Source organism: Lontra canadensis, unplaced genomic scaffold, assembly GCF_010015895.1.
Source record: "Lontra canadensis isolate GAN:19392208 unplaced genomic scaffold, GSC_riverotter_1.0 scaffold46, whole genome shotgun sequence".
NCBI lineage: Eukaryota > Metazoa > Chordata > Mammalia > Carnivora > Mustelidae > Lontra > Lontra canadensis.
The window spans coordinates 11,162,552-11,190,407 of record NW_022631040.1 but is presented as its reverse complement, the minus strand read 5'-3'; the positions used below and the strand labels follow the sequence as shown (position 1 = coordinate 11,190,407).

The window sequence follows — 27,856 nt, the reverse complement described above, 5'->3', positions numbered from 1 at the left end:
GCACGTATTCCATGGATCACTGGGTGTGGTGCAAAAACAATGAATACTGTTATGCTGAAAAGAAATAAAAAAAAAAAAGAAATTAGCATAAATACCCCCCCCAAAAGAAATACTCAACTTCCTATAAAAAATACATTTAGGGGCGCCTGGGTGGCTCAGTGGTTAAAGCCTCTGCCTTCGGCTCAGGTCATGATCTCAGGGTCCTGGGATCGAGTCCCGCATCGGGCTCTCTGCTCAGCAGGGAGCCTGCCTCCTCCTCCTGTCTCTCTCTGCCTGCCTCTCTGCCTACTTGTGATCTGTCTGTCAAATAAATAAATAAAAAAAAAATCTTAAAAAAAAATACATTTAAGCTCCTTACCACTGATGATCTTTCTTATTCCAATTTCAGTTGAGAAAAAATACTACCAATAAACATTTGGCTTCACTTACAGATCATAAAAGTAACAAAGCACACTACAAAAATTCAAACAGAAGAAAGAGTAAAAGGTGCAAGTTTCCACTTACTTGTATCCGAGCTTTCTCTCTCCTTCCTTGCAAAATTCCAACCTCCCCAACATGAAGGTATATAATTTATTGTGATGCTGATTTACATTTTCTTCTTCTTGCCATTTTTCTTCTCCCACATAAGAAAGGACCACAGCTATTTCAATTCCTTTGCCTTCAAAATGTTTCTGCGGGTAAAGCAACAGTAAGGTTTGGGATGGGACAGGAAAGGAATGACTGAGTGGTTTCCTTAGGAGGACACTTTAAACCCTGGTGTTTCCAGCCTTAGCATATTTTTCTCAGGCTCAAAAACTGGGCTTTAAGAGACCACATGCATATGGACAACAGGGACCTCAAGATTAGTGAGTGAGTACTGGAGCCTGGAGGACCTCCCCTGAACATACTGCTCAGGATAACACAATAGGTATCTTACTGGCCCAATGGGGAGGGGACCAGAATTGGACTGAAGGTTATAGCCACGTAAAATTTTAGATCTATCCTCCATGCATGGATCTATTTGTGGAGCTGCATTTATAACCATACTAACTAGTACTAGTAATACCTTGAATTTAATATATATATAATTTAATATATATAATATTTAATGTAATATATATTTGATATAATATAATTTATATAATATATATATTATATATTTTATAAATATGTATATATAAAATATCATTTAGCCAGAATGTGTTTAGGCAAAAAGTCTTTATCATATAAAAGGGATTTCTTGATATGAGGACAGAATTACCAAAGCCATGCAAACATTTCAATGCCAAAAGCATGCAGATATTTCAAGAAAAAAATATATAACATATATTATATTTAATATAACATATATTATGTATATATAATATATATATATAATTTTATTTATTTGACAGAAAGAGACACAGCAAGAGAGAGTACACAAGCAGTGGGAGAGGGAAGGGGGAAAAGCAGGCTTTCCAATGAGCAGGACCCTGAGATCATGACCTGAGCTGAAGGCACACACTTAACCGACTGAGCCACCCAGGCACCTCTGTTTAACTTATATTAAAGACTTTTACATAGACTATATAGGTTGATCTTCAGGCAATAATCTCAAAGAAGAGTATATTGTGGCAGAGGCTGAGGTTTATGCCAGAGTACATGATTAGTAAGTAACAGCCTAAGTATTAAGAAAAAAAAATCTGATTTCTTTCCTTGCACTCTATCTGGGATGTATACACTTGACACTCTTCTTTATGCCAGGTATATGTGGTACTCCCAGGGTAAATGCAGCCATAAGGGGTTTATGTGTGAGTCATACTGTGTATATTCAAGCTGAGACATTTAGAAGTTCAAGGAGTTGAAGGTCATTAAAAGCTTGGGATAATTAAAACCCTACACAGTCTTCTGTAAAGGGATTTTTGGATTTTATTAAATTTTATCTGTCTCTTTCTCTCTCCCACCCTCCCTCTTCACATTTAGAGTTGATAACTTTTTTTTTTTTAAGATTTTATTTATTTATTTGACAGAGAGATCACAAGTAGGCAGAGAAGCAGGCAGAAGAGAGGAGGAAGCAGGCTCCCTGCTGAGCAGAGAGCCCAATGCTGAGCTCAATCCCAGGATCCTGGGATCATGACCTGAGCAGAAAGCAGAGGCTTTAACCCACTGAGCCACCCAGGCGCCCCTAGAATCGATAACTTTAAATACAAGAAGAGTAAAGGGACTTTCTGCTTATGACCAAGATGGAGATATACAAGGACCAGATTTATTCTTCAACCTGAAACAGCTCAACAGCTAAACCACGTGTAGGCTTCCGGATCCTGGACACTGGCAGCACAGGATGGTTCTTACGAAGCAAAGATGAGGTGAGGTCTACAGATGCTCAGCTTACTGTGCGAAGGGAGTTTCTGGGCTGCAGTGTGAGGAGGGAGACCCCGAGGGAGCCAGGAGAGCCCGGAGCTTAGAGGTCACAGAGCAGAGTGTGAGAGAGCCACAGATCTGCAGAGGTTCAGCCCAACTCCAGCACTAACCATCAGAGAGAGATGTGGGAGGGGAGGGCGACCCACTGGGAACAGAGGAAACAACCACCGGGGCTCATGTGAAACATGTGAAACCTCATAGTCCAGCAAATGTCAGCTTGAGTACCCACAATGCACTGCTTGAAGAGTGGGGCAAAGTCGGTCCTGGAAAAACAGGGCTCTGGAACCTCCTAAGAAAGCTTGAAGCCTGAAAGGATGAAACTGTTTCTAAGTACTTTCCAGGTAATTTAATTGCACTCAGTGACAAAGCTCCTATTTATAGAAATGCAAATAGCCCACTGCTTAATGAGGTAGAACTTACAATGCTTGGGATCTAATAAAAAATCATGAGGCCTAGGAAGGAGGCAAGAAAATATCATCCTTAGTGGAAAGAGAGATCAATCAATAGAGACAAACTAACAAATGACCGAGGTGACAGACTCAATAAAGAATAGAACCGTTGTTATTTATATCCCATATATTCTAGAAGGAGAATAAAGATATTAAATATAAAATGCAACAAATTAAACACAGAATTTTTTTTAATCACAGATGGACAGTACCTTGGATAAAAAACAAAGTAGGTAGGATTAATGATAAATTAAACATTGCAGAAGATCAATGGACTTGATACACAGTGGTAGAAACTATCCAAAATGAAATGCAGAGTGGAAGACCAAAAAAAAAAAAAAAAAAGGAAAAGGGGGGAAGAAAAGGAATAAGTACCAATAAGCCTGAAGTCCCCTAAAAAAGAGAAGAGGAAGAGGCAAAAAATTTTAGAAAATGCAGTGGCCAAAATGTCTCTAAATTTAATGAAAACTATAAATCCACAGATTTCAAAAGCAGAAACTCAACAAACACTTGGCACAAATAAAAAAAAAAAAAAAGGAGAAAACAACACCAAAGCACATCATAACCAAATTGCTTAAAACTAAAGACAGAAAAAATTGTAAATACAGTCATAAAAAAAAAAACAAAAAATGCAAACTAGAAGATGATAATGTAAGATCTTTACAGTAATGAAAGGAAAAAATACCCTGTGAACCTAGAATTCTATATATCATTAAAAAAATGAAGGCAAAAGACTTTTTCAGACATATAAAAGTTGAAAGAATTTAATAGCTGCGGACCGGCATTATCATAAATGTTAAAATATTTCAGGCAGAAGGAAAATGGTATCATATGGAAATCTGGCACTTAAGGAATGAAGAGCACTGGAAAAAGCAGATATAAAATAATTTTAAAATATTAAACTTTAAAGGATAATTTAGTGTCACTTCCAGCCATTGACGTAACGTAGGAAATGAATCTATTCTTTCATCTGAAAGAACAACAACAACAAAAAAGGCAAAATACTGAAAACAAAGTTTTTCAAAGTACTGGACATCGGACAGTAAAGGACAGTGGTCTCTGATGGAAGGGGCAGGGAACAAGGTGAGCCCTATGCCCCAGCTTACTGCCTTCAGAGACCTCCCAGGCCACAGAGCGGAGAGAAAACACTTCATGCAGAGCTCAGAGGACCATATTTATTACTCAAAAGGTCTCCCATCGGAGGGGGAGATGAACCTTGAGAGACTGTGGACTCTGAGGAACTGAGGGTTTTGGAGGGGTGGACGTGGGAGGTTGGGTGAGTCTGGTGGTGGGTATAGTGGAGGGCACGTATTGCATGGAGCACTGGGTGTGGTGCATAAACAATGAACTCTGGAACACTGAAAAGCAATTAAAAAAAATAAAATTTTTTTAAAAAGTCTCCAATTATTTACAAATGTATCTGAAAAACAATCCACAGATGTTTGTCTAAATTAATATTTGCCATTGATAAGATGATGCTACTCTCTGTAGTGCTAAGCATTTCAGTGACTAGTAAATAAATCAGTACACATGATATTTATTAGTATTTTAATTATCATTTATCAAACTGTAATTTGGCAGTAAAAACCACTTTTCATGGAGACATGACATGTAGATGAGCCAATCTACCCTGACTCATTCACGTTGCCTTTCCACTTCTCCCGGAAGCTTTGTAAGAATCCATGACTTCAGTTTTTCGAGCTCGGCTCTGCTTAGCTCATGGTAAACACCCGGGAAACTGTGAAACTTCACGCTCACTCCTAGGGACCTTAACATCGAGTTTGTCTCCTCACCCCAAGAATGAAGAACTAACTCGTCTGCGGCACCGTGGCACTGAAATAATTCAGGGAGCACACCATCGCTGTCCTGAAGAGCCTGAGAACAGGATACGGAAACGGAAATGTTTAAGAAATTCCCTAAAGGACATAATTCTGGGAAATCAGACAGGGCAGACAAAGGGCCACTCTACCCAAGCTTCACTGTTCCAAGGGAGAAGAGGCGGGCGTGGTGCCGTCTGGGGCATCCAGCTGGCTGCAGGTACCAGGGAGCTACCGTTAGTCCTATGCAACCAGCAGTGACTCCACAGAGGACTGTCTCAAATATGGGCAGAGTGTTTCCTGAAGAAACCGTGTAACTCGAGCAGACACACCTCTTCACGCAGGGTGGAAGGACGGAGGAAGACAGGGACAATTAAGGGAAAAATTACATTGTAGTTCTCATTTCTGTATCCGCCGTTTCTACTGCAGGTATGAAGTTACAGCGCTATGTACTGTATCCCTGTATTAGCCTGTTGCTATGAAACAGGCATCGGGAATGTGAGAGATTCTGTTTCGATTACATTCATGACATAAACAAACCTCGCTATAATCACCCATATTTTTATCATGGTGTAAGGGATACATATATATCATACATACAGATTATTTTTATTCTTTCACCTTTGACGCTGAGCTTAACAATAGTCTTTCTATGGCATTTCCTGAACATTAATAACCAGCTGGAATTATTATTTAACTATATTAAATAATATAATCGGGGATGGAGTCCCAGCAGTGCTTTGTGCACTGATGGTTACTGCCTAATTAACAATTTCGTTTTAGTTTCAACATGTGAATATTTCATGCTTGTTTGTTTTGTTTTGTTTTTAAAATCTGGAACTTACCTGGTAAACAGCAGATGTTTTATTAAGAAAACTAGAAAGAGCAAATACTCCTGCCACATCTTGATGATTTCTATATGCTAAATGCATTGCCATGCACCCTCCCATAGAAAATCCTCCTAAAGGAAGCAAAAAATTCACTTATCAGAAGAAGTTGAATGCGACAATAATTTAAAACAAGATACATCTGGGTCAGGCTTCTATGCATATTGTAAAATATTTGGAGACCTTTACAGAGATACAGTGCTAAAAAGTACAGTCTACTTTCGAGCTCATTAAAAAAATACTTAAAATGAGTAACACTGGTTCATCTAGGTCATCACTGGTAAAGAGACTTGTTAAAAGAGTTGGGGGGCACCTGGATGGCTCAGGGGGTGAAAGCCTCTGCCTTTGGCTCAGGTCATGATCTCAGGGTCCTGGGATCGAGCCCCACATCAGGTGCTCTGCTCAGCAGGGAGCCTGCTTCCCCTCCAACCCCCCCACCCCCCGCCTACCTGTGATCTCTGTCTGTCAAATAAATAAATTAAATCTTAAAAAAAAAGTTGTAATTAAACAAAGAAATCATGCTCATTGACTAAACATTTATTATAATTCAAAATACGAGTCAGCACAAGTGTTATTTAAACTTCTAATGTCCACTTACGTTTTGCTTATACTTGTATTATAGGAGTCCTCCCACTGCCACCAGAATTAATAACATGCACCTCTCTTACTTGCCAAGCTCCAAGCACGATGAAGAGTTACATTTCTCGTGCCTGCCTTATAAGAGATGTTTAGGGATCTTTTAGGGAAGATAATAAAAAATTTGGTGAGGGGTGCTTGGGTGGCTCAGTGGGTTAAAGCCTCTGCCTTCGGCTTGGGTCATGATCCCAGGGTCCTGGGATCAAGCTACGCCTCGGGCTCTGTGCTCAACACAGAGCCTGCCTCCACCCCCCTCTCTGCCTGCCTCTCTACTTATGATCTCTGTCTGTCAAATAAATAAATATAATTTAAAAAAAAATTGGTGAGCTAGTTAAAACATCTCTGATTTACAATATTGTTTTGGAAACTGACTTACGATGGTATAATTAAAAGATGTACCTATACAAATTTTTCAAAAGATTAAAAAAAATAATTTATTCATTTAACAAACTGTTATTGTCTTTCATGTGTCTGAACACTGTGCTAGCCACCGAAGATATGCAGATGAAAATACACAGTCCCGTGCTCCCCTCAGCAGCACACGTACTAAATACACAGATCCTTGTCCTCGATGGGGCACCAGGGACATCACAGAATACGGAGATAAGGATAAGATGTGGGGGCCCAACTTCAGTCTCAAGACCTGGAAATGCTACTCCCCTGCTTGAGTGAGAGCTAAAAGGTGTCTTATTTACATTTTGTGAGAAATAAATATAGTAAAATCACACAGCCACACACTTAGGGAAGTATAAAAATATACATTGGTGTGGAATCCAGATCTCCTCATTTCCAGCCTCCTGCTTTATTTCGCTTAACAAAGTGTAAAGCTGAATGCTTAAAGAGACTATAAATTTAAATGTACTACAATCTCTTTTTACGGATGAAGTGAACCAAGGCCCAAGATTGGGCGACCTGTTTAAGGATGGCGTCCCTAATTCTGGCTGTTAAGCTAGGCCTTTTGGAATCCAGATTGTTTTTAACAGACCTTAATGTACTCTCCACTATCCTCTAGTATTTACTCAAATAGAACTGCTTTTAAATTTTGTTTTTATATTTTATTTATTTAATAATGTCTAATAATATTATTGGGCAGGGCAATAATATTATTTTGGACTCAGGATACAACGTATGAGTGAAGATTACTAAGGCTTGCGAAGTTTGGATTTTTAAGAAGTACGTAATATGTAAATAATGACAATGTACGATAAATATTACAGCTGTGGTTTTCAACATACCAGAAAGAAATAATAGGGCCTCAACAGCAGAAGTTGAGAGAACCACCTGGAAGGCTCTTTCAAAATAACCCCCCACACCAGCCACAGATGCAGATGTGTCTGAGAGATCATGAATGGGCTTGGCAGGGGATGAGCAGCACACACACCTTAAAATTGAGTGTGAAAGTTGCATATATGCATCAGATTCCCGAAAAGGTTAAAAACCACCAGACTGCATTACCTGTGGATGTGTACACTGATCAACAGGACATGCCCCATTTGGATATGCAGAGCTTGCTGCAGACAAGATGAGTGTTTTCGGTAAACCCTCATTGTAAGTAAGCAGAGAGAATGTGATTCTTACTGGGTTTTGCTACAGTTCTAGTTATAGACTGCTCTTTTTCTTCTCAAGTTTTTCTATGTGATACAGTACGTGGGTTATAAAGCAAACACTCTGAAACAGAATTCTGACCAAGTTTTAATTTAGCAACTGTAAGTTAGTTCTCTAGATTTTGAAATCGTTGAGGATAAGAACCGTTCTGCCTCCCATGATCACACTGTGTTGCGAGTTTATGAGGAGCTCAGCGAAGTGTCCTCAGCACATGTGCCCAGGAGGTGGCTTCCTCATCTCCTGTGCCCAGTGGTGAGTACACTTCCTGGTACACAGTGGTAACTCAGCAAAAGTCTGTTTAGCTGAATTCTTAGAAACCATATATTATAGGATGAAAGTAATAAAAAGTTTATGAATGTCTCTTAAATTTATCATATTTAAAGGCACATAAACTTTTTTTTTAAAGATTTTATTTATTCATCTGACAGAGATCACAAGTAGGCAGAGAGGCAGGCAGAGAGAGAGAGAAGAGGAAGCAGGCTCCCTGCTGAGTAGAGAGCCCGATGCGGGGCTCGATCCTGGGACCCTGGGATTATGACCCGAGCCAAAGGCAGAGGCTTTAATCCACTGAGCCACCCAGGCACCCCCACATGAAACATTTTTTAATGTAAAGTCTGGTAGAAAGAGGACCCCCGTGAAATAAAGGGAAACCAGGTTTTAATCCTACCAGTGACACTCTAGATGTTGCCTTGGGGTAAATTATTTAAAACCCAGAATCTCATTTCCAGTAAGATCAGATAGTTGGACTAGATGATCTTTAGGGTTTCCACCAAGTTTTTATTTTTTAAAAGTTTTCATTTATTCATTTAAGAGAGAAAGAGAGACAGAGAATGAGAGAGCAAGAAAGAGCAACAGTGAGCACAATTTGGGAGGGGAGGGAGAGGCAGAGGGAGAAGCAGACACCCCACTAAGCAGAGAGCCTGATGTGGGGCTCAATCCAAGGACCCTGAGATCATGAGCCGAAGGCAGAGGCTTAACCGACTGAGCCACCCAGGTGCCCCAGGATTTCCACAAAGTTTTTTAAATCTATTATATACAAATGGTATATTTGAGTTGTAAAAGTCAAACAAAAAGGACTTTCAAAGTTTAGAGTTGTTGTAAATACAGAAGTCTACTTTCAGTTTAAGATTAAGAATCTGTATCTCCCAGGATATGACCGCAGACTTCCTTCAAGTTCACAGAACCAATCCTAGCAAATGATTACTTCCTTCATCACTTCAGATCTCCCCTCTTTTTCCAATTTACTTACAAAATGAATTCCAGGTTGCTTATAACCAAACACACTGTTCACAATAAAACTACAGCTTTAAAATGAGGGGGAAATGTGAGGGAGAGAGAGATGGGGTTCCTGGTAGAATGAGAGGTAAAGAACGAAGGAGAGAGAGAGACACACATAATATGGGGAGGCAGCAGCAATTACGGGTACTTCCGGTCTTCCAACTGCTTCCTTGTAGCAAGACAACAAACATTCTTTAACAGAAGGAATCATGCCAAATCCTACTAGGAACTTCTACTGGCATTGAATTCCTGGGTGGAATTTATCAAGGAGATCTTTATTAAACATCAAACTCAAAATCAGACAGTGTACAGACAGCTTCTTCTGTTCATGACTTTTATGTAAGTCTGGGACATAAAGCCTTAGCATTCAGTAGTCTATAAGGTTCATGTGAAGAGGGATTTTTGTCTTACTCACTGATGTCCCCTCCCTATGCTTAGAACAAGTGCCTGGCACATAGCAGGCATCTAGTAAGTATCTCATCAAATAAATGAATAAATATAGGTTGTGGTTCTATAAAATTATATCTATAAGGGGACAAATTTGTATCATCAGGGAATGTGGCTCTTTGGCGATCTGACTGGCTATAAAAGTAAAGCTTAGAAAAAAGCAAAAAAGTGTCCCCCAGCCAGATTTCTAAATCCGGCTCCTTAAAATTAAAGATTCCTAGACTCAGCGCCAGACCCTCTAACACAATCTCTAAGTACATGTCTAATTTTTAAAAGCTCTTCTACCTACACATCAAATGTATGAGAATCAGAGTCTTAGAAAAATACCAATGCCTGCAAGGCAGACGATTAAGGATTAGGTATTATGGGGAAGAACAGAAAGTGAAAATATGGTCTTGATTTAAAAGAAACCGTATGTTATAGATACCAAGGCTGTAGGAACCAAGTTTTTATTTTTTGGAGAAAATCAAGGGCTTGAATTACATTTTTGCCAAATGTACCTAAGGAATATATTAACTATGACCAGTGTGACTAAGGAACGACATGTTTAATTTTATTTAATTTCAGCGAGTTCAAATTTAAGCCTAAATAGTCACATGTGCTAAGGACTATCAGAGCGGAAGATGGAGTTCCAGGTAGTCTAAGCTGCATCAATGATCAAAAGAAGCTTCACAATTCATAACTGGAGCAAAAAGAAAATGTTTCATAAAGAGACATTTCATAAAGACATGCTGAGGTTAGGATTATTAAATGTGATCTTTTAATATGCCAGAGATTTAAAAATCACAAGATAAAAGGTGTATTAAACAGATTAGTAAGCAAAAATAACTTAGTTATTTTAAAATCATCCATACTGAGAAAATTTTACACCATTTCATTCTTATTGACCAGGGTAACCTAATCACTTTGTGTAGTTTCAGAGCCCCTTGAATGAAACCAGCCTAACAAGAACAAAACCAAAGGTAAGAAAACATTTTCCCACATTTGAGGCGTCATTATGAACAGATATGAGTGCGTCCTGCAGATACTGAACCTCACGTCCGATACTCATAATTCACAGTGAAAATGAATGTGCTCACTGAAATCTTATTATTTAAAGATTTACTCTAAGCCCCTTACCCAATTATAATCTTGTGAGGTAATCTGCTATTTCTCACCAGTCATCTTTGACAATACAATCACCTTTAGCATCACAACTTATTATGAAAAGGGACTTTGTGTATTTTTTTCTAATAGAAGGAAATTTAACACAAAAGACTAGTGATTTGAATTTAATTTCCATCTAAATGTCTAAAATGCAATATAAAATATACTGTTCAATAAGTAAATACGAAATAGTAAACTCATTGTAGTAATGGTTACAATGTGTATTTATAGTCGCTGGCAAAGTATTAAAATGTCAAGAGTTAACATTTCAACATACATTTAAGATTAACAAGCTGAATAAAACATGTTAAAAAATAATAAACCTAGCTTTTATGAACTTTTTAAATAAAATAAACTAGAAACAATGTATTAAAAGAAAAAAAAAACTATCCTGGGAAAACTAATCTATCTGAAAACAAAATCCAGAGGAAAAAAATACTTACAAATTCAAGTTTACCATCAATTAAACAGAACTTTTAGCATGTAATAAAATCTACCCTCCCTTCAAATTTCAACAACTCTTCCATTTAACTTATATATTATAGTTACTCAGACTATAAACTGTGATAAAGTCTCAAAAGGTTTGGGAATATCTATTTGTCTATTTTCTCTGATATTTACAGGGTAAACAAAATACTTATCATCTTCCAGAAAAAACTGTTGAAACAGGACTTCCAAGCCTTTAAAGTTCTAATTGTTGTTGAAGAAACACAAGTTGTTTAATGAAGATATACACACACACACACACACACACACACGAAAAGAAAGTAGGAATCTGCTATTATTTCTCAAGTTTTAGCTCAAGAAAGAGCTAAAAGTATCAAAAGAAACTTGTATAAGGTCAGGATGAAGGGAGACTGGAAATTTTGGTGCTCATCTTCATCTTGGTCATTGCAATTGTCCTTTCATTTTTATTTTAAATATTATAAAATTAATACACTGATATATATCCAGTGTATAAAGTGTTTACACCATACAGGCAGAAATAAAATGAGTCATCCAAAATTTCACTACTCATACATAATTCTGACATATTTTTAAAGTTCATTTTAATAGTTAAACACTCAATATATAATTTTTATACCTTACTTTTTCATATCATACTGACTTAAGTCTTTCAACAGAATTAAAAAAAACCACAACTTTATTCATTGAACACACACTCATAATGTTCATTCTATGTGTACATACAGTATTTAATAATTACATAATATTCAACTGTATTAATAGACCATAATTCCCTTAACCATTTCTCTCATGATGGGTATTCAGAACATCTACATAAATTACTCAGGTGTAATTCCAGGATTACTTGATTCTCCCTGCCTCAAAATTCTGACAGTATGCTCATATTATCAAAATTCTTGTAATCTGGTTATATCATTAGTCAGATTCTAGATGTCCTAGATCAAAGTTAAACCCTAAATTTTATCATTTTGTCTTAACAAATTGTCACCACCTAGTGGCCAAAAAAGGAAACCCATCCTGGTAAAAAGGTGACGTAAAGTCAAAGGATCTGGGTTCTAGTCCCAACTAGATTTTATGTTAGCTAGAATCTCTTTGGATTTTAGGTTTTTTTGTTGTTGTTTTGTTTTGTTTTTAAATATCAAAAATGAGAATAATAATTTCCTGTTTTACCTGTCACAAGGCTCAAAAGAGATACTGTGCATGAAAACAACCTTATAATTTAAACACTATCTGAACATAAAACAATATGATGTATAATAATGGTGATTTAAAAACTGTCAAGTGTAATATAAATGTGAACTATTTTAGTACTATTACTACTATATTTACTTTTAAAGCACCCCAGTACACATGGGAAAAATTATATACCCTTCTTCATTTTGATTTCACATTATACAGAAATATACAAGAAGGAAATGAGTTTCAACACTGATATTAACAGAGAGGCAGAATGTAGTACTATGAATTTGCTTACATTCTGCACAATGGACACTCCCCAAGTTAATAAAACAAGAAGACAGAATAATATAACATTATCAATAATTTTCTCAGGCTACAAGATTTGAACCAACTGATTTATTATAGTAACTATATTATCAACAATCAGAAACTGATTTAGTCACTATTTTACTGCTCGTTTCCCCTAACTTTTATCACACCCTCTGTAGAATCATGAGTGGTACAAATACATAAAATTAAATAAATAAGCTTTCTTATGCCTGATAGTCTTAATGTACAGAGTGAGGATTCACAAATGTCTCTAAGAACACACTGGTGTTCCTTGACCATCTCCTCTATCTGACCCCAGCACTAGGGCAGTTAGTGAACTTTTTGTCTAGTTCTTCCTATTTAACCAAAGTTAATTTATTTTTTCCATTAAGAAAGCAATATATTTCCACTGATGACTAGAAAATCAAGATTTGTTTTCACAGGTAATGCCTGCAGTGGACTATCCTGTCCTTCAGTAAAAACCTTATTCATCTTCGTGTTCCCTAAATCTGTAAACAGTGGGTATGTTAATCACTGTCATTCTCTTGGATCTACTGCATTTGCCTCGTAGCTATTCTCCAGGCCTTCAGACTGGCCTGCCCGCCACCACACCACCATGTTGCCAGCATAAGCTTTCTGAAATGCACATTCCATCACGTCATTCTCTGCATCTAATTCAGTAATCCTTGGGGACTGGAGTGCATACTAAACTAGTATATTCTGAGAGATTCTGATGTGCCCTTCTTTTCTTCCATGGATGTGCTTCCCTCTTTGTTTACCAGTCATATTCTTACGCATTCTTTAAAACTCAGCTGGGGAGTCATCTCTTCTAAGAAACAGTCCTTAACTCTCCCAAAGATCACCTGTTTTTCCTGACTGCTCACAATGCAGCTTGTAACACATTTTCACAATACATCGTATTAGAACATCTTACTTCTGCATCTCCCTCATTAGGCTGTAAAATTTTTGAAACTTTCTTGGTATTCCAAGACTCAACATTTTTATTAACAATTTGGAGATCAAATTTAGTATGAGAAGTACCATCTTTGACCTGATTGAGCTAGGTATACTATCCAAAAGCAGTTTGGCAAATATAAATTATTAAAACAATTGTTTTTAAAACTAAGTTTAAAATTAAAAAAAAAAAAAACAACACTCATCAAAATAAAACCACAGACAACCGATAGGCTCCCACCTACCAGAATATAGAATAGTGTTGCTTTACAAAGCTACACCGGTTGCAGATATAATCTTAGAGATAAGGGTTCCATGAGCATATACCGTATGATACTAAATCAGAAATTTTATCTCATATTAAACAAGATCAATAAGGGTAACAATTTTTGTACCTATTATCTCCATATTTTTCCTTTCTGACCCTAAAATTCTCTAGTTTTTCCTTTTACAATTTTTTGAAAATAACCCAACCTTACTGTGGTGCATATGTGTGTCTGTAATAAAAATTGTTCAAGATCTTAAGCGCATTTTTCTTCAACTACCCATTGATTCCCTCCTTCATTAGCATGTTATGAATAGCACTTAAATCTTACTTCACTTAAAATGTACCATAATAGACACACAAAAGTATAAAAACCAGTAGAAAAATATTAAGCAGTAACTTCTGTTTAAGTAATCTATGAAAAAGAAAGGGAAACACAGCATGTCCACCACTGAGCAAAATGAAGACAGCTGGTGGGGAAGGAGCAGTGAGCTACCTGAGTCTCCCAGGGGCGGGCCTAACCCAGTAGGGCCTTTCTGCTGTTTGGAGTGACCCTGGCATAAGGGCTATAAAGATTATTTAATAACAGCAAGAAACCGGTCTCAACATTATGTGCCAGACACGTTTCTAAGATGGTAGGAATTGACTAGTTCAATCATCACAACTCTATAAGAGAGCTACTATTATTGTCATCCAAGCACAGAGGCTAAGGGGATTCTGTACCTATAAAGTCGTGAGTCTAGGGTTGCAAACCCACAGGCCGAGTCCAGAGCCCAAGCTCTTGCTTGTGGTATACCACCATCAGCTGCAATTATGATTCACACAACGCAGGGGATGCACGTACACACACTCAAACACAGCAGTGACACTGCTTCTTGTGCCACATTTTCAAACAAATGGGTGGTTTGGTTAGGTCCATAAGACAAGCAAATAACAACCACAGCAAAAAGATCTCCATAGGATTAGAATGGTATTTCCTCTCTGCATTAAGAGTTAACCCATGTAAAGAATCCTAGACACAAAAAAGGAGTTAATAACTAATATAAACATATTTTTAATATATATATAGTTATGATAATATACCATAGTTTTATATAGGTAACTATCTGTAATATATAGTTATATTAATAATGAATATAAACATAACTAATGTTTTGTCATAGTGTAAGAGATCAAGGATCATGTGAATTTGGGGGACATGTTTAATGCTACGGAACCGTTCCTGAAGATTTATGTTCTTTGACTAGTGAAATGACTAACAATACAGGTAACAAGAACAAACCGCCTTGCATCTGCACCTTTGTGGTCTCTTTCACATCTCAGAGTAGGAAAGAAGCAAGCTTTTTTATAGAAGTTAATCAGCTCAACTCACAAATTCTAAAAAAAATCTTTTTTTCTTTCCCAGCTTTTTAGATTCATAAAACGATGTATAAATATTTTAATATGGCTTTACCATAAATTTCAAGTTTTATCATTTTATAATATAATCATCTACAAAGCTTTCCAAAAGAAATATTGTTATAAAGTCAGTGGAGTTCTGAGAAAATACTGACTATATTACTGATCGCTTTATAAACAAGACTATTTTTTAATAAAGTTCTCTTGGTACTTCAGAAAATTAACTAATACTTCCATGACATGGTAAAAAGAAAGCAAAATAAATTCCAGATGAATCAAAGAATTACATGTAAAAAAAAAAAACATATTATAGAAAACCAGCAGAAAATCTGAGTATTTACCCAAGTTCTAGAGATTTTCTTAAACTGAGACCTTATTCGGAAAAGAAAAATCGTAAGAGGAAAGAGTAACAGACAACTAAGAAAAGCTTTCCTGTGTAAAAACGTAACAAACAAAATTAGAAGGAAAATAACAAAGTAATTACAAATTAATTGCCTTATTTTTAGCAAATTTTTTCAAGACAATATTATCAATGAGGATATAATAAGATGGACATTCTAATAGGGGTGGTAGAAGTATCAATATGTACAATTTTTTCATGAAAGGAATTTGACAACATGTATTAGAAGTCTTATACTGCCTCTCAACTCAATGACTAGTTTAGTACTTCAGTAAGTACAAAGGAAGTTTATTAATTTACCCAAATCTTGTCTATACAGAATCCCAATGGCATTTTAATGTTATTTAGAATATGACAGAGATAGCTAATTTGCTTTATATTTTCATCACTAAATACAACTCGCTATATATTGAAGTTGTATTTGAAAATAAACTCCTTCACCAAAATATGTCCTGTACCATCTACACCCTATCCAACTAATCTCATTTTCCTATGTATTACAGAAATAGATATTTTAATAGCTTATGTATTTAATATTTTAATATTTTATATTTGTATTTAATTAATATTATAAAATATTTGTATTTTAATATTTCTTTTACAGAAGAAGCAAAGGGCATTAAGTAGAATAAACAGTTTATGTAAAGGTACTTTATATCTCCTTGGAAACAGAAATTGCTTAAGGTATTTTGTTTGTTTTTTTTTTAAGATTTTATTTATTTTTTTAATTTATTTGACAGACAGAGATCACAAGTAGGCAGAGAGGCAGGCAGAAAGAGAGGAAGGAAAGCAGGCTCCCTGCTGAGCAGAGAGCCGGATGCAGGGCTCGATTCCAGGACTCTGGGATCATGACCAGAGCCAAAGACAGAGGCTTTAAACCACTGAGCCACCCTGGTGCCCCTGAAGGTATGTTTAACAGGAAGTTTACAAACATCCTACTCCTTTGATACTAACCCTGAAGAGTTTACTTTTCATGAATTTGATATTTTGATGGCATATGCTACCTTAATCATGGCAATAGTTTAAACATATTTATAAAACTTAAGCTAACTAAAATAAAATATTTTAAAAACTAAAATGAATAATCTCTTAATTGAAAATTAAGCATGGAATTCTCAAATTATGTTATTATCAGAAAGAAAATAAAGTTTCATGAGCTGTCATTTAATATTTTTGAAACCCTTAACATGTAAACTCTATTTGAAACTATAAACAGGTCAAATGATATACAAGTGTTTCTAAATAATATTCCAAGTAAAGTTTAATGTATAAGAAAAGAGCAAATTGAAAGAAATTTAAATTACCAACATTTAATGGCCTTACCTACTAATATTCTACTCTTCTTGATGCCACTTTTTACTTCATCATCAATCAAATCTGTAAGCACTTGACACATTACATTGATTGACTCAAGGTGTTCTGGGCAGTCGTTAGATATTTTAAATCTGTCAAACCATACATTGGAGATTCCTCCTTTCATAGGAGTATATGGCCTGTATAAAACCAAAACAAACAAAAAAAACAAAAAAGGAGAAGAAAACGAAGGGAAAGGGGATGTTATTAAAACGAATGTTTCAATTTCTAAAACACCAATGCGTTGAATAATTTCAATCTCCTCCAAGTTTTATCAGTTGAAGAGTTCATACTGAAAGCAGCCTCGTGCATATCGGACTAACTTGCCTATACTTACACTGATCCCATTAACATTTCCTAATGCCAACTCAAAATCCTTCCCTATTTGCCCCATCTTTTCAGATTCATAAATTCTCCAGAGAATTTCCATGAAAAATTATATATATAACATATAATTATATAATTAATATATATATAGGGTGCATGTGTTTTGTTGTGTTTTTTTTTTTTTTTTTTTTTTTCTCTCCTGCTCAATTTGAATGACTAACTGATCAGGTCTACTTTTTTTTTTTTTTTTTTCAATTTGTTTTGATTTACTTTAGTCCCTTCACCCTCTTTAATGTAAGATCAATATTTTAGTATTCGTAACTAACTGAATAATGTTTAATATCTCAAGAGTGGGAAAAAATGATTCACCACAATGTTTTTAAAAGGTGGTTAATTTGTAGCACTTAAGTATGGAAAGATGAGTTAATAATTTAAGAGCTTTCTTAATCACATCCAGGTCATCCTTAGAATGAGGGCTCAATTTTTTTTTAAGACTTTTTTTTTTTTTTGTCTTCTTAGGAACCTTCAAATGAGAATTTAATAGGGTACAGATAATCTTAGGAAGCACTCATCAAACAGCTCTTCCACACTGTTTGCATCACTGAGGTCTCAAACTGGGTGCCTCATTGGACTTAGGTTTTATGTGATCAGATGCTCTGAACTGGGTGCTCTGTTGAACAAGACCGGTCTTACAAGATGCTTTATATCTACATATGAGGTGAGATGGCTATACTATTAGTGACTCTTAACCCATTCATCGTCTGTTCCTATTCTGGAAAGCTCTGATAAAGTGAGTGAGTGTGTGTCTGCGGCAAGGTATTCCAAATGTTCTGTTTTAATCAATTACAATGGGGTTAAGGGTTCCTGTGTTCATATCCTATGTCAGTAAAGGTCAATGAAGGGGAACGAAAACAATCTTAGACATTCCTGTAAGCAAACATAGAGGTGTAGCAGGATACAGAAGATAAACATGGAGAACGAAGGTTTTCCAAAGATGAGGGATAGGAGGGTTCAATCAAAGAAACTGTTTCCCACATGGCAAAGTGCGTTTTCCCCTTACGTGACAGTGAAAACAGGATTTATGTCCTATGCAAAAAAGACCGAGAAAACACAACCAGTGCTAAAAACACCCATTGTAATGTCAAAGGAATCTAAACCAATGATGACCACAGATGCAGAATTCCTCCTGTATTTACTACTCTGACCAAATCAGAGTTGGATGTATTCTCTCACCAACCAAAGTCAGCAAAATAGGAGTATGAAATGTACAGGTAGAAGGGAAAAAAAAATGGGGGGCTGAAAGAAAGACATCAAGTGAGATCTCACAGTGCCTCCCTATACATGCTCTAGTGAGAAACATGCTTCCTGGAGAAAGACTAAGTGGAACTTCAGCAAACCCAAAGAGCTAGAAGTAGTCAATTCTTATTCTCTCAACCACTGTTATCAAAAAGGACTCCACAGTCTGTGCAGATCTGCCCTTGAGCAGCAGCCACTCTAGGGGACCAAATGGCTGGTACAGGAGAGAGCGGAACTAATTTTTCTGTACTGATCATACCACTCCAAAATAAATGGACTTTTTGTGCCTGGAAATCAAGAGGATTATATTTGGACAGTGTCTCGGAGAAACTGAAAGCAGAGCTCATCTATAGAGTATCTTGTTTATTTACTAAAATAGAAGAATGTTATCAGTATTACTTTGCAGCATCTTTCTAAAATTTGAATGCATATTAGAATATCCCCATAAAAACAAATTTTCTTCTGGCTTATGAAGATATATGATATTTTGCAAAGACGGGAAATTATATGTGTGTGCTGTTGTGATGTTTTTCGGATAAATCTGATTCTGCGCACCACTCCTCCTCTCCATTGCTCCTCTCTTCTCTCACTCCTCCCACATCCTGCCTTTCATGCTAGGTAAACCATGTTTAGGATCCGGAATATATCCTTGATTTTTTTTTTTTTGCATATACATTAAAACATGCATCTTTATAGGACATTTTTTTAGAGCACTATTTCAAAAATGAGATAGCCTATTTGCTTCCCCTTTGTGCATCATGCTTTCCCCCCTTAACTGTAACTTATGGGTGTCCTTCCTGATAGTTTGAACCCATCCTTTTAAATGGCTACATAATACCATATGATAAATATGTCCCACAGTTTCATCAGCCATTCCCCTAATAATGGGCATTTATTTGGTATACAGGTTTGAGCCACTAAGAACAGTTCTGCGTTAAACATATTGGCATACATGTTTTTATGTACTGGGGCTTTTAGTCCTATGGAACAGTCCAAGAAACAGGACTACTGGATTGAAAGATACTAATTTTTCTCTTATCAGACGTTTTAAAGTTGCTACCATTAAGACTATATAAATCCAATTTTGTGCAAGAAAAGAGAATATCCTTTTGTCCACAGCCCTTAGAGCAATAGGTGCTAACATCTTTTAAAATACTAGCATTTAAGGGTATCAACTATAGTTTTAAGTCAACTTTCTGGAAGTATAATTTACATACATAAAACTAAACACCTAACTATATCGGTCCAAGATCTGCCAATATAATCATCTCCACAATGATACGGAACATTCCCTTTACTTCAGAAAATTCCATCCTGCCCCTTTGCCAGCAATTCCCATGTACTGCCCCAGGCAACCATGGAGTGATTCTTATCACTCCAGATTAGCGTTTCCTATTCTAGAAATATACATAAATGGAATTACCTATTTGTATCATTTGCTATTTTTTTCTATTGTGGTTTTGCTTTTCCTATTAGTTTAGGAGAGCAGTTGGCCTATAACTGACACTTAAATACTTGTCATTTCTATTTCAAGTATTTTTTAACATCATTTTTACATACGACATTACGTATTTACGGTGTCTTTTGGAAAAAAATCAGATAAAAGACATTGCATTTGATAGAATCTGTCCTTAAAAAGCAACTAAAATTTCTAGGTCTCCTGATTTAAGAGGCTCTTCCTAGTCCATTCATTTTTACACATGGAGCTCAAAAATTTTTAAGATTTTTATTTTCATTTTTAGATTAAAGTTGTGAAATTTCCTGGTATTTATTTCATACATGAAGTGCCACAGGATTCAAGTTTTTTCTCCCATATGGATACTCAATTGTGTCCATACTATTACTACTAAAAGGAAAAAAAAAATCTTCCACATAGGTGAAATTCCATCCTTGCCATATATTTAATTTCACAGTTCTGAATTACCTAGTTTCTCTCAATCTAGATTCTGTGAAAAAATGAAGCCCTGATGCCTAACACATACACTATTTACAATAAAAGGACTTCTTTCCAGTGCCTCTAGAATGGTACTCGTTCTATGTTATCCTTGGGAAATCAAGAAAACAGTAACTGAAATCACATCCTGAGCTGTGCTTCAGGTGAAGAACTCTGGTTGAGAAAGGTTCTATTTTGTTCTACTGAAGTATTTCTCTATCCTTGTGTTAGGATCATACTGACTGTATTGAAGTAGCTTCAGAGTGTACTGTCAAGTTGAGTAATGTTAGTTTATCTCTCCCGACCGTCATCAAGACCAGTGTCTTTTTTTCAGACTCGTCCTGCCTATTCTTAGGCATCCACTCATTTTTATCTAAGAAATTAATCGCATATTTAAAAATAATTTCGAAAAATTCTCCTTATAAGTCCTTGTGGAGTTTTAATTAATATTAACTAATTTAACTAATAAATAATTAAATAAATAATAATATAACTAATAATAATTAACTAATAAGTAATTGTCTGGGAATTAACATTTTAGGACAAAAAACTGGGAGGAGGGGAGATTTTTGCAGACTGAGCTCTTCCTAGGATCTGCCACATTCCCTTGTGGGGCTTCTCTTGCATTATTTTCCAGGCTTTCAAGGAGTGCAGAGATGATAAAATTCTGCATCAGATTTCTACCAGGACTCCACAGAACCCACTTTCTCCCTCATTCCTGCAGGCCTTCTGACCTCCGAAGCTGCTTGGCTCAAGAGAGGTAAATAAATTGGAATCAGAAGGGGAGAGAACACAGAAAGCATTCAAGCCTCCCATCTCCCAGAATCCCTTTCTCAGGATTAACTTTCTTAAAGTACTCTGAAAATGAAAGCAGGTGCTTTCCACTAGTATTAATGTCAGTGTCAGACAAAATGAAATCCAAAAGTACATTCAATTTGTCATTGGAATCACAATGTTCTGAATCAAAACTGAATATATAACACTCACTTTAAAGCCTGAATTAGACTGTTACTCTTTTTAATTATTTCTACTTTCCTCTTGATTTGATTCTGCTATTTCTCTAAGTATTTATTTGTCTGTCTAAACACTTAAGTAAGGATGATATCATAGGCTAAAATCTGAATCATTCTGGGAACTCAGCCATTAATAGAAAAAAATGACACTCACTTAACTTTTTTGTCTTTGACAGTGCCTTACTTAATCAGACACTGATGCTCCACGGAGGTGCACTCCCAATGTAAATTTCACAAATATAGGAGTTTTTTGTTCTCTCAATTCTCTAAGAGAATTACATTTTGTTCAAAAGAGATAGTTGGGAAAATTTAATAAGACAAAGAATATTAGAACTTTTGTGTTAAGAAAATATAATCAAGAATGCAGAATTCTCTTAATATGTTAGAATAACCTTTAAATGAGGCATAAAAATAAGGCTGTTTTTTAAAACAGCTAAACAAACTGGCACATATGTTATACTCATTCACCTTTTCCCTCAAATAAATCACTTTATTAGCTAGTATAAAACAGCTCAGACATTACCACAATAAATAAATATGCTTGGTAAAGAACATCTGTGTGGCTCCTAAGTCAATCAATCAATCAAACACACTGGTAAAATATTAAGCTGGAATAAAATGTCCAAAGCTAAAAAACAAAAAAGAGTTGACATTCAGTTTGATACCAAGTTCTGTTTTAATCTGTGTTCTTTAAAAGTCGTAAAATCAAAAGGTCATTCATAACCTTTATGGTAACATCACATGGCTTCAGTCTTCTTCTGTGTCATGTCATAGAACTTCCCCAGCAATCACCAGGTCCAGGCACATTTCCCTCTTGTTTTCCTTCAAACAGGATGGCCTCATTATTGATCTAGGGGGTTTGCATCTGATACCCTCTCTACCTGGAATGCTCTGTGCCACACTTCTGCATGGTAGGGCTTGCACGGATCACTTAGGTCTCAGCTCAAATAGGATAATGCAATATCCTACTAAGTGTGTGTGTGTGTGTGTTTTAGCGTGGAGGGGAAATACACTTTAAATTGTTGGTTCAAAGAAGTGTATTCCGTTATCCTATTTACCTGTCTTAACAGAATTTATTACTATTTGAAATGAATATATTAGTTGTTCTTATATTTTCCACAGCAATACACTCAGTACCAAGAACAAGTATTTGTTGAATGATCAGTGTCAATAATCGTTTGTGTCCCTGGGAGTAATTTGGGTCAGCTGGAAATAAGAGAATATTGGTCTATTTTGCTCTGATTATCTTTTGACTTTTGATTATCTATTTTGCTCTAATATTGGTCTATTTTGCTCTGATTATCTTTTGACTTTGTGTAAAATCCAAATTGTGATTTCTAGGAAAAGGTCAAATTTTTCTTTTGTTGCTTAAAAGAAAAAATATTTCTAAGTTCTTACACACTAATAAGCATTTAAGTGTGCTCTTTAAAATAAATACCAAAGAAGTAAAACTATTTCTTCAAAAGAGCTGTTTTTAATAGATTCCTTACCAGTGAAGTGTACTTAAAACACAGATCTACTGGTATCAGGAGAGCGATCTCCCAATATTGCTTCAGATAGGACTCCAATTTCAAGTGACAGAGCAAAAATGAATCCATTATTATCTGCACCTAAATCAAAAGTACCTAACCCTGTTCTGGAATACATTTAATAAAAAATATAAACATACACTTCACTGGAAAAATAGTAATAAAAGAGTAGAGGCACTATGCAAATCTTATTACTGTTAAATTTTTCAAAACACCAAGAGCAATTTATATCATCATATAAGTTATTAATTGGCTTGTTAAAAAATTGCTATTATTTTTAAAATGGAAATTCTAATAGTAAGTCCAAACCAAGAAAACCTCTAATTACATATACAACTAAAGTATGCTTTAGAAACAAAAATCTTTATTGAGCACTTCAATTAAATAGTCCAAATTAACAATGAAAAAAATGAGGCAATATTTTCCATTTAAATCAACCCGGCAAGTTAATTGCTGACTTTTACTTAATATGCCCCAACTTAGCTGATTAAAAACATCTATTAAATAGGGTTGAGGAAAAGGAATACCTTATAGTCAAATGGCAATTTACAATTTAATCAAAACATACTGACATGCTGTAATGGACCATAACTTGGTAAATATAAAAGACTATTGTCCTCCTTTTAAGTTCTTTAAAATACGTATGACTATTGAAAACAAAAATCATAACTGTGTCTTGACAGAGTTTTCAATATATGTAAATGAAATATGTATGACAAGCATAATGGGATGGGGAGGAGATAAAGGAAACTATAAGGTTGTATGTTTCCTACATTTCATGTCAAGTAAAAATCTAACTAGGTGAAAGGTTTGATATGTATCTTGTAATCCCTAGAACTGGAAAAAAAATAAAAATAGATAGGTGAATGGAATATTAACAAAATCCAAATTATCCATAAAGAAGATGGCACAGGGAGAAAGAGGAACAAAGAGCTGTAGACTTAAAGTCAAACAACATTATCACTAATTACATTAAATATAAATGGTCTAAACAAAACACTTAAAAGAAACTATCACATTGGTTAAAGTGAAAAAACAAAGCTCAGATACATAATGTCTGTAAGAAACCCACTTTAAATATGATATAGATTGGCTAAAAGTAAAAAGATGAAAAAAAGACATACTATACTACTATTTGTTGTATGTAAAAATGCATTTAATTTTAGTATCTTGTTCTTGCATCCTGCTATCTTCCTAAATTAACTTATTTCTAGTAGTTATTTAGTAGATTCCTTATGATCTTTGTGTAAACGGTCATATCATCTGGGAATAACGGCACTGTTACTTTCTCCTCTTCAACATTATTCTCTTTATTTCGTTGTTTAGCCTTATTGCACTTGTCTGAACTTCCATACATTGTTGAACAGAATCAAACGATCTCTTTCTGGCCCAGGATATGGGCTCCCTGATCAGCAGGGAGGCTGGTTCTCTCTTTGACCCTTACCCCACTTGTGCTGTCTCTTAAATTAAAAAAAAAAAAAAAAAAAAAAAAAAACTTTATTTTTTAAAAGATCTCCTTCTGTGTAATCTTTGAGGGGAAGCATTCAATATTTCACTATTAAATATGGTGTTACAAGTTTTTATTAATGCACCTTTTATTATGTTGAGGAAATATCACGCTTTACCTAATTAGCTGAGTTTGATGAACTAGTTAAATGCTTTTTCTGTATCCTCTGAAATAAACATATTTTTTAATCTTTTGTTTTGTTAACACAGTGATTACACTGATGGATTTTCAAATGTTAAGCTAACTTTTCGTTCCTGGGATAAACCCATCTGGTCATAATGTATTATCCATTTTATATGTAGCTGGATTTGATTTGTTAGTGTTTTGTTAAGGAATTTTACATATATGGTCATGAGGGTATTGATTTGTAGTTTTCTTGAATGTATTTGAAATTTGTTGCCATCAGGGTTATACTGGTCTCTTAATATGTGTTAGAAAATGCTCCTGTTTCCGGAATTGTGTTAATCCTTACTTCAATGTTCAATAAAATTTACTAGTGGAATTGGCTGAACCTGAAAGTTTCTCGTGTGAAGGTTCTGATAATGAATTCAATTTCTTTCATAATAATGTAGGTATTCTGATTTTTATTTTACTTTTATGTCAGTTTTGTCATTTGTGTTTCTCATGGAATTTGTATCTTTTCTCTAATTGTTCAACTTTATTAGCATGAAGTTGTTCACGAGAGTTCCCTTTATTGCCTTTAGGATTTGTGTTGATATCCTTCATTTAGTTTCGTATTTAGAAATATGTTGTTAATTTCCAAATATTTGGGAGTATTCCAGATATCTTATTGCTGTTGATTTCCAATTTCATTCCATTCTTGTCACAGACAATATTCTGTACAATCTCAGAGTTCTGCTACTCATTGGTACTTATATTATGGTCTTCCTTCTATATACTCTCTTGGTGACTGTCCTACAAGCTTTTTCAGTAGAGTTTTATAAATGTCAATGTTCAAGGTAGTTTTAGTACTATTACTTATCAAATTTTATATCTGCCTAGCTATTCTTTCTCTAAATTGTTCTATTAGATAATGAAGAATGAGTATTAAAAGCTTCAATTATGATTGTAGATTGGTCCACTTCTCTCTTTAGTTCTGACAGTTTTCTTTGCATGTGTTTATAAGCAATATAATTAAGTACATGCCTATGAAGGATTATTGTCTTCCTCCTTAATATTTACTTTTAGCTTATAAATGTTCACTTTTATCTCTGGTAATACCTTGAAGTATACTTTATTTAATAATAATATAGTAGGTCAGCTTTCCTATGTTTACTGTTTATACAGCATATCGTTTCCTTTCCTTTTGCTTTGTTTTGATTAGTCTTCTCCCAAACTTAAAATTAGTATCTCAAATAATCTCAAGTATTTAATAATAAAGACATTTAAAAAGTCATTTCCAATAATACATTATGTATTAACTGAATTTAAATAAAAGTAAATTTTTTTTTTTTTAAAGATTTTATTTATTTATTTGACAGAGAGATCACAAGCAGGCAGAGAGGCAGGCAGAGAGAGAGGGGGGAAGCAGGCTCCCTGCTGAGCAGAGAGCCCGATGCGGGCCTCGATCCCAGGACCCTGAGATCATGACCTGAGCTGAAGGCAGAGGCTTTAACCCACTGAGCCACCCAGGCGCCCTAAATAAAAGTAAATTTAAAAAAATAAAAAGTTATCTCTCGCAAAGATGTTTTTAAAATTCCACTTTAGATTAACCTTAATTTTCCAAAGTAAGAGCTCTCAAATTTTGATGCAGGAAAACTACACAGGGAGGCAGATGACATCCAAACCTGCTTCAGTTTTCAGAGGTGGGAAAGAAGATTCTGTAATTTTTTTAATATAACTATGCTAATATACTTGAGTCCAAATGGTTGGTAGACACTATAATCTACTTACATTAGAAGTGGTGCTCCTTAAATTGCAAATTATGAGCTCCATCTCATACCTGGTCAGTCAGAATCTAAGCGATTGTAACCTAAAATATCCAGATTTTAATAATATCCCAGATAATTCTTACTGGGAACAGTATATTTTAAAAACAATTATCTTCCAGTTTGAAATTTCAATTTCCCATTAACTGTAAAGCTAAAGAAAAAAAAAATCCTTCCAATTGGGTACTGACTCATGAACATTGGGGCCAGTATGCTAAGTTTAAAATGCCCCAAACAAAACACATTGCATGTTCAATATTCTCATAGATTCCTACCTTAACATCACTGCCTTCTCCTTTTCCCAGATTTTCAATTTTTCCCAGCCTATGCTGTGTGAATCTCTCTTGAATTGAATGCTTGTGTTACATTTCCACCACAGTGACCTAGTTCAGACTTTTATGATTGCTACAGCAGTGGATCTCACCTCTGGCTGCATACAAGAATCAGAAATGAAGCTTTTAAAAATCTTTCTGCCTTGGCTACATCCCAAGCCAATTAAATCAAACTCTCTGGGGGTAACAACCAGATGGAATCACAGATAAATACAGGACACCAGTTAAATTTTAATTTCAGATATACAATAAATACTTTTTATTTTATAAAAAAATACTATTTTTTATATTTATATTTTATATTTATACTATTATAGTATAAGTATGTCCCAGATATTATTTCTTTATTTGCTAAATAAAGCTGGCAACCCTATACTCTAGCATCTGTAATACTTTAATCACTGAAATGTATGTACATGATCAGCAACCCATATATATATAACCTATTGTGAGTTGGAGTTTAACAATTCTGAAAGTTACTGCCTTAGACCAAGGGTCAGCAAACTTTTCCTGGAAAAGCCAGAGTAAATATTTTAGGCTCTGTGGACCATATAGTCTCTTTGGCGACTACTGAAATCCCTTTTGTAGCACAAAAGCAACCACAGATAATAGGCAAATGAGAGAGTGTGGTTGTATTCCAATAAAACTTCATTTATAAGAATAGGTGATTGGCCATATTTAACCCACAGGCTGTAGTTTGCTGACGCTATTCTAGACTATCAGATCATTTCAGATTTTCATTTTTTTTTCAATATATTCATTATTTTTCTCAGCTTTACAACTGCTAGCTCACATATTCCTTGAAAATACAACCCACACACATATGCTTGGAAAGTTTCTTCAAGGATTATCAGCAATTAATTCTTTGGATAATATTTCTACATCCTGTCCACAAGGATATCACAGATTACTATTAATAACTAACGTTTATTTGATACTTATTTTACGTCAGACATCATGCTACGGATTTACACATATATTCAGTAACATCACATATTCTCAGGACAACTACTTCCATTTT

At 35.2% G+C, this 27,856-nt stretch overlaps 1 protein-coding gene across 1 annotated transcript in view; it reads right to left on the bottom strand.

The window, feature by feature from the left end:
• Positions 1-4,359: 4,359 nt before the first annotated feature.
• LYPLAL1 (lysophospholipase like 1) overlaps positions 4,360-27,856 on the bottom strand; it is a 35,074-nt gene continuing 11,577 nt past the window's right edge. Inside the window, exons 3-5 of the mRNA XM_032872939.1 lie at positions 16,941-17,110; positions 5,491-5,606; positions 4,360-4,703 (exon numbers count right to left, since the gene is read on the bottom strand). Coding sequence (XP_032728830.1) covers positions 4,464-4,703; positions 5,491-5,606; positions 16,941-17,110 — 526 coding nt within the window. The 3' untranslated portion in view covers positions 4,360-4,463. The remainder of the gene's footprint in view (positions 4,704-5,490; positions 5,607-16,940; positions 17,111-27,856) is intronic.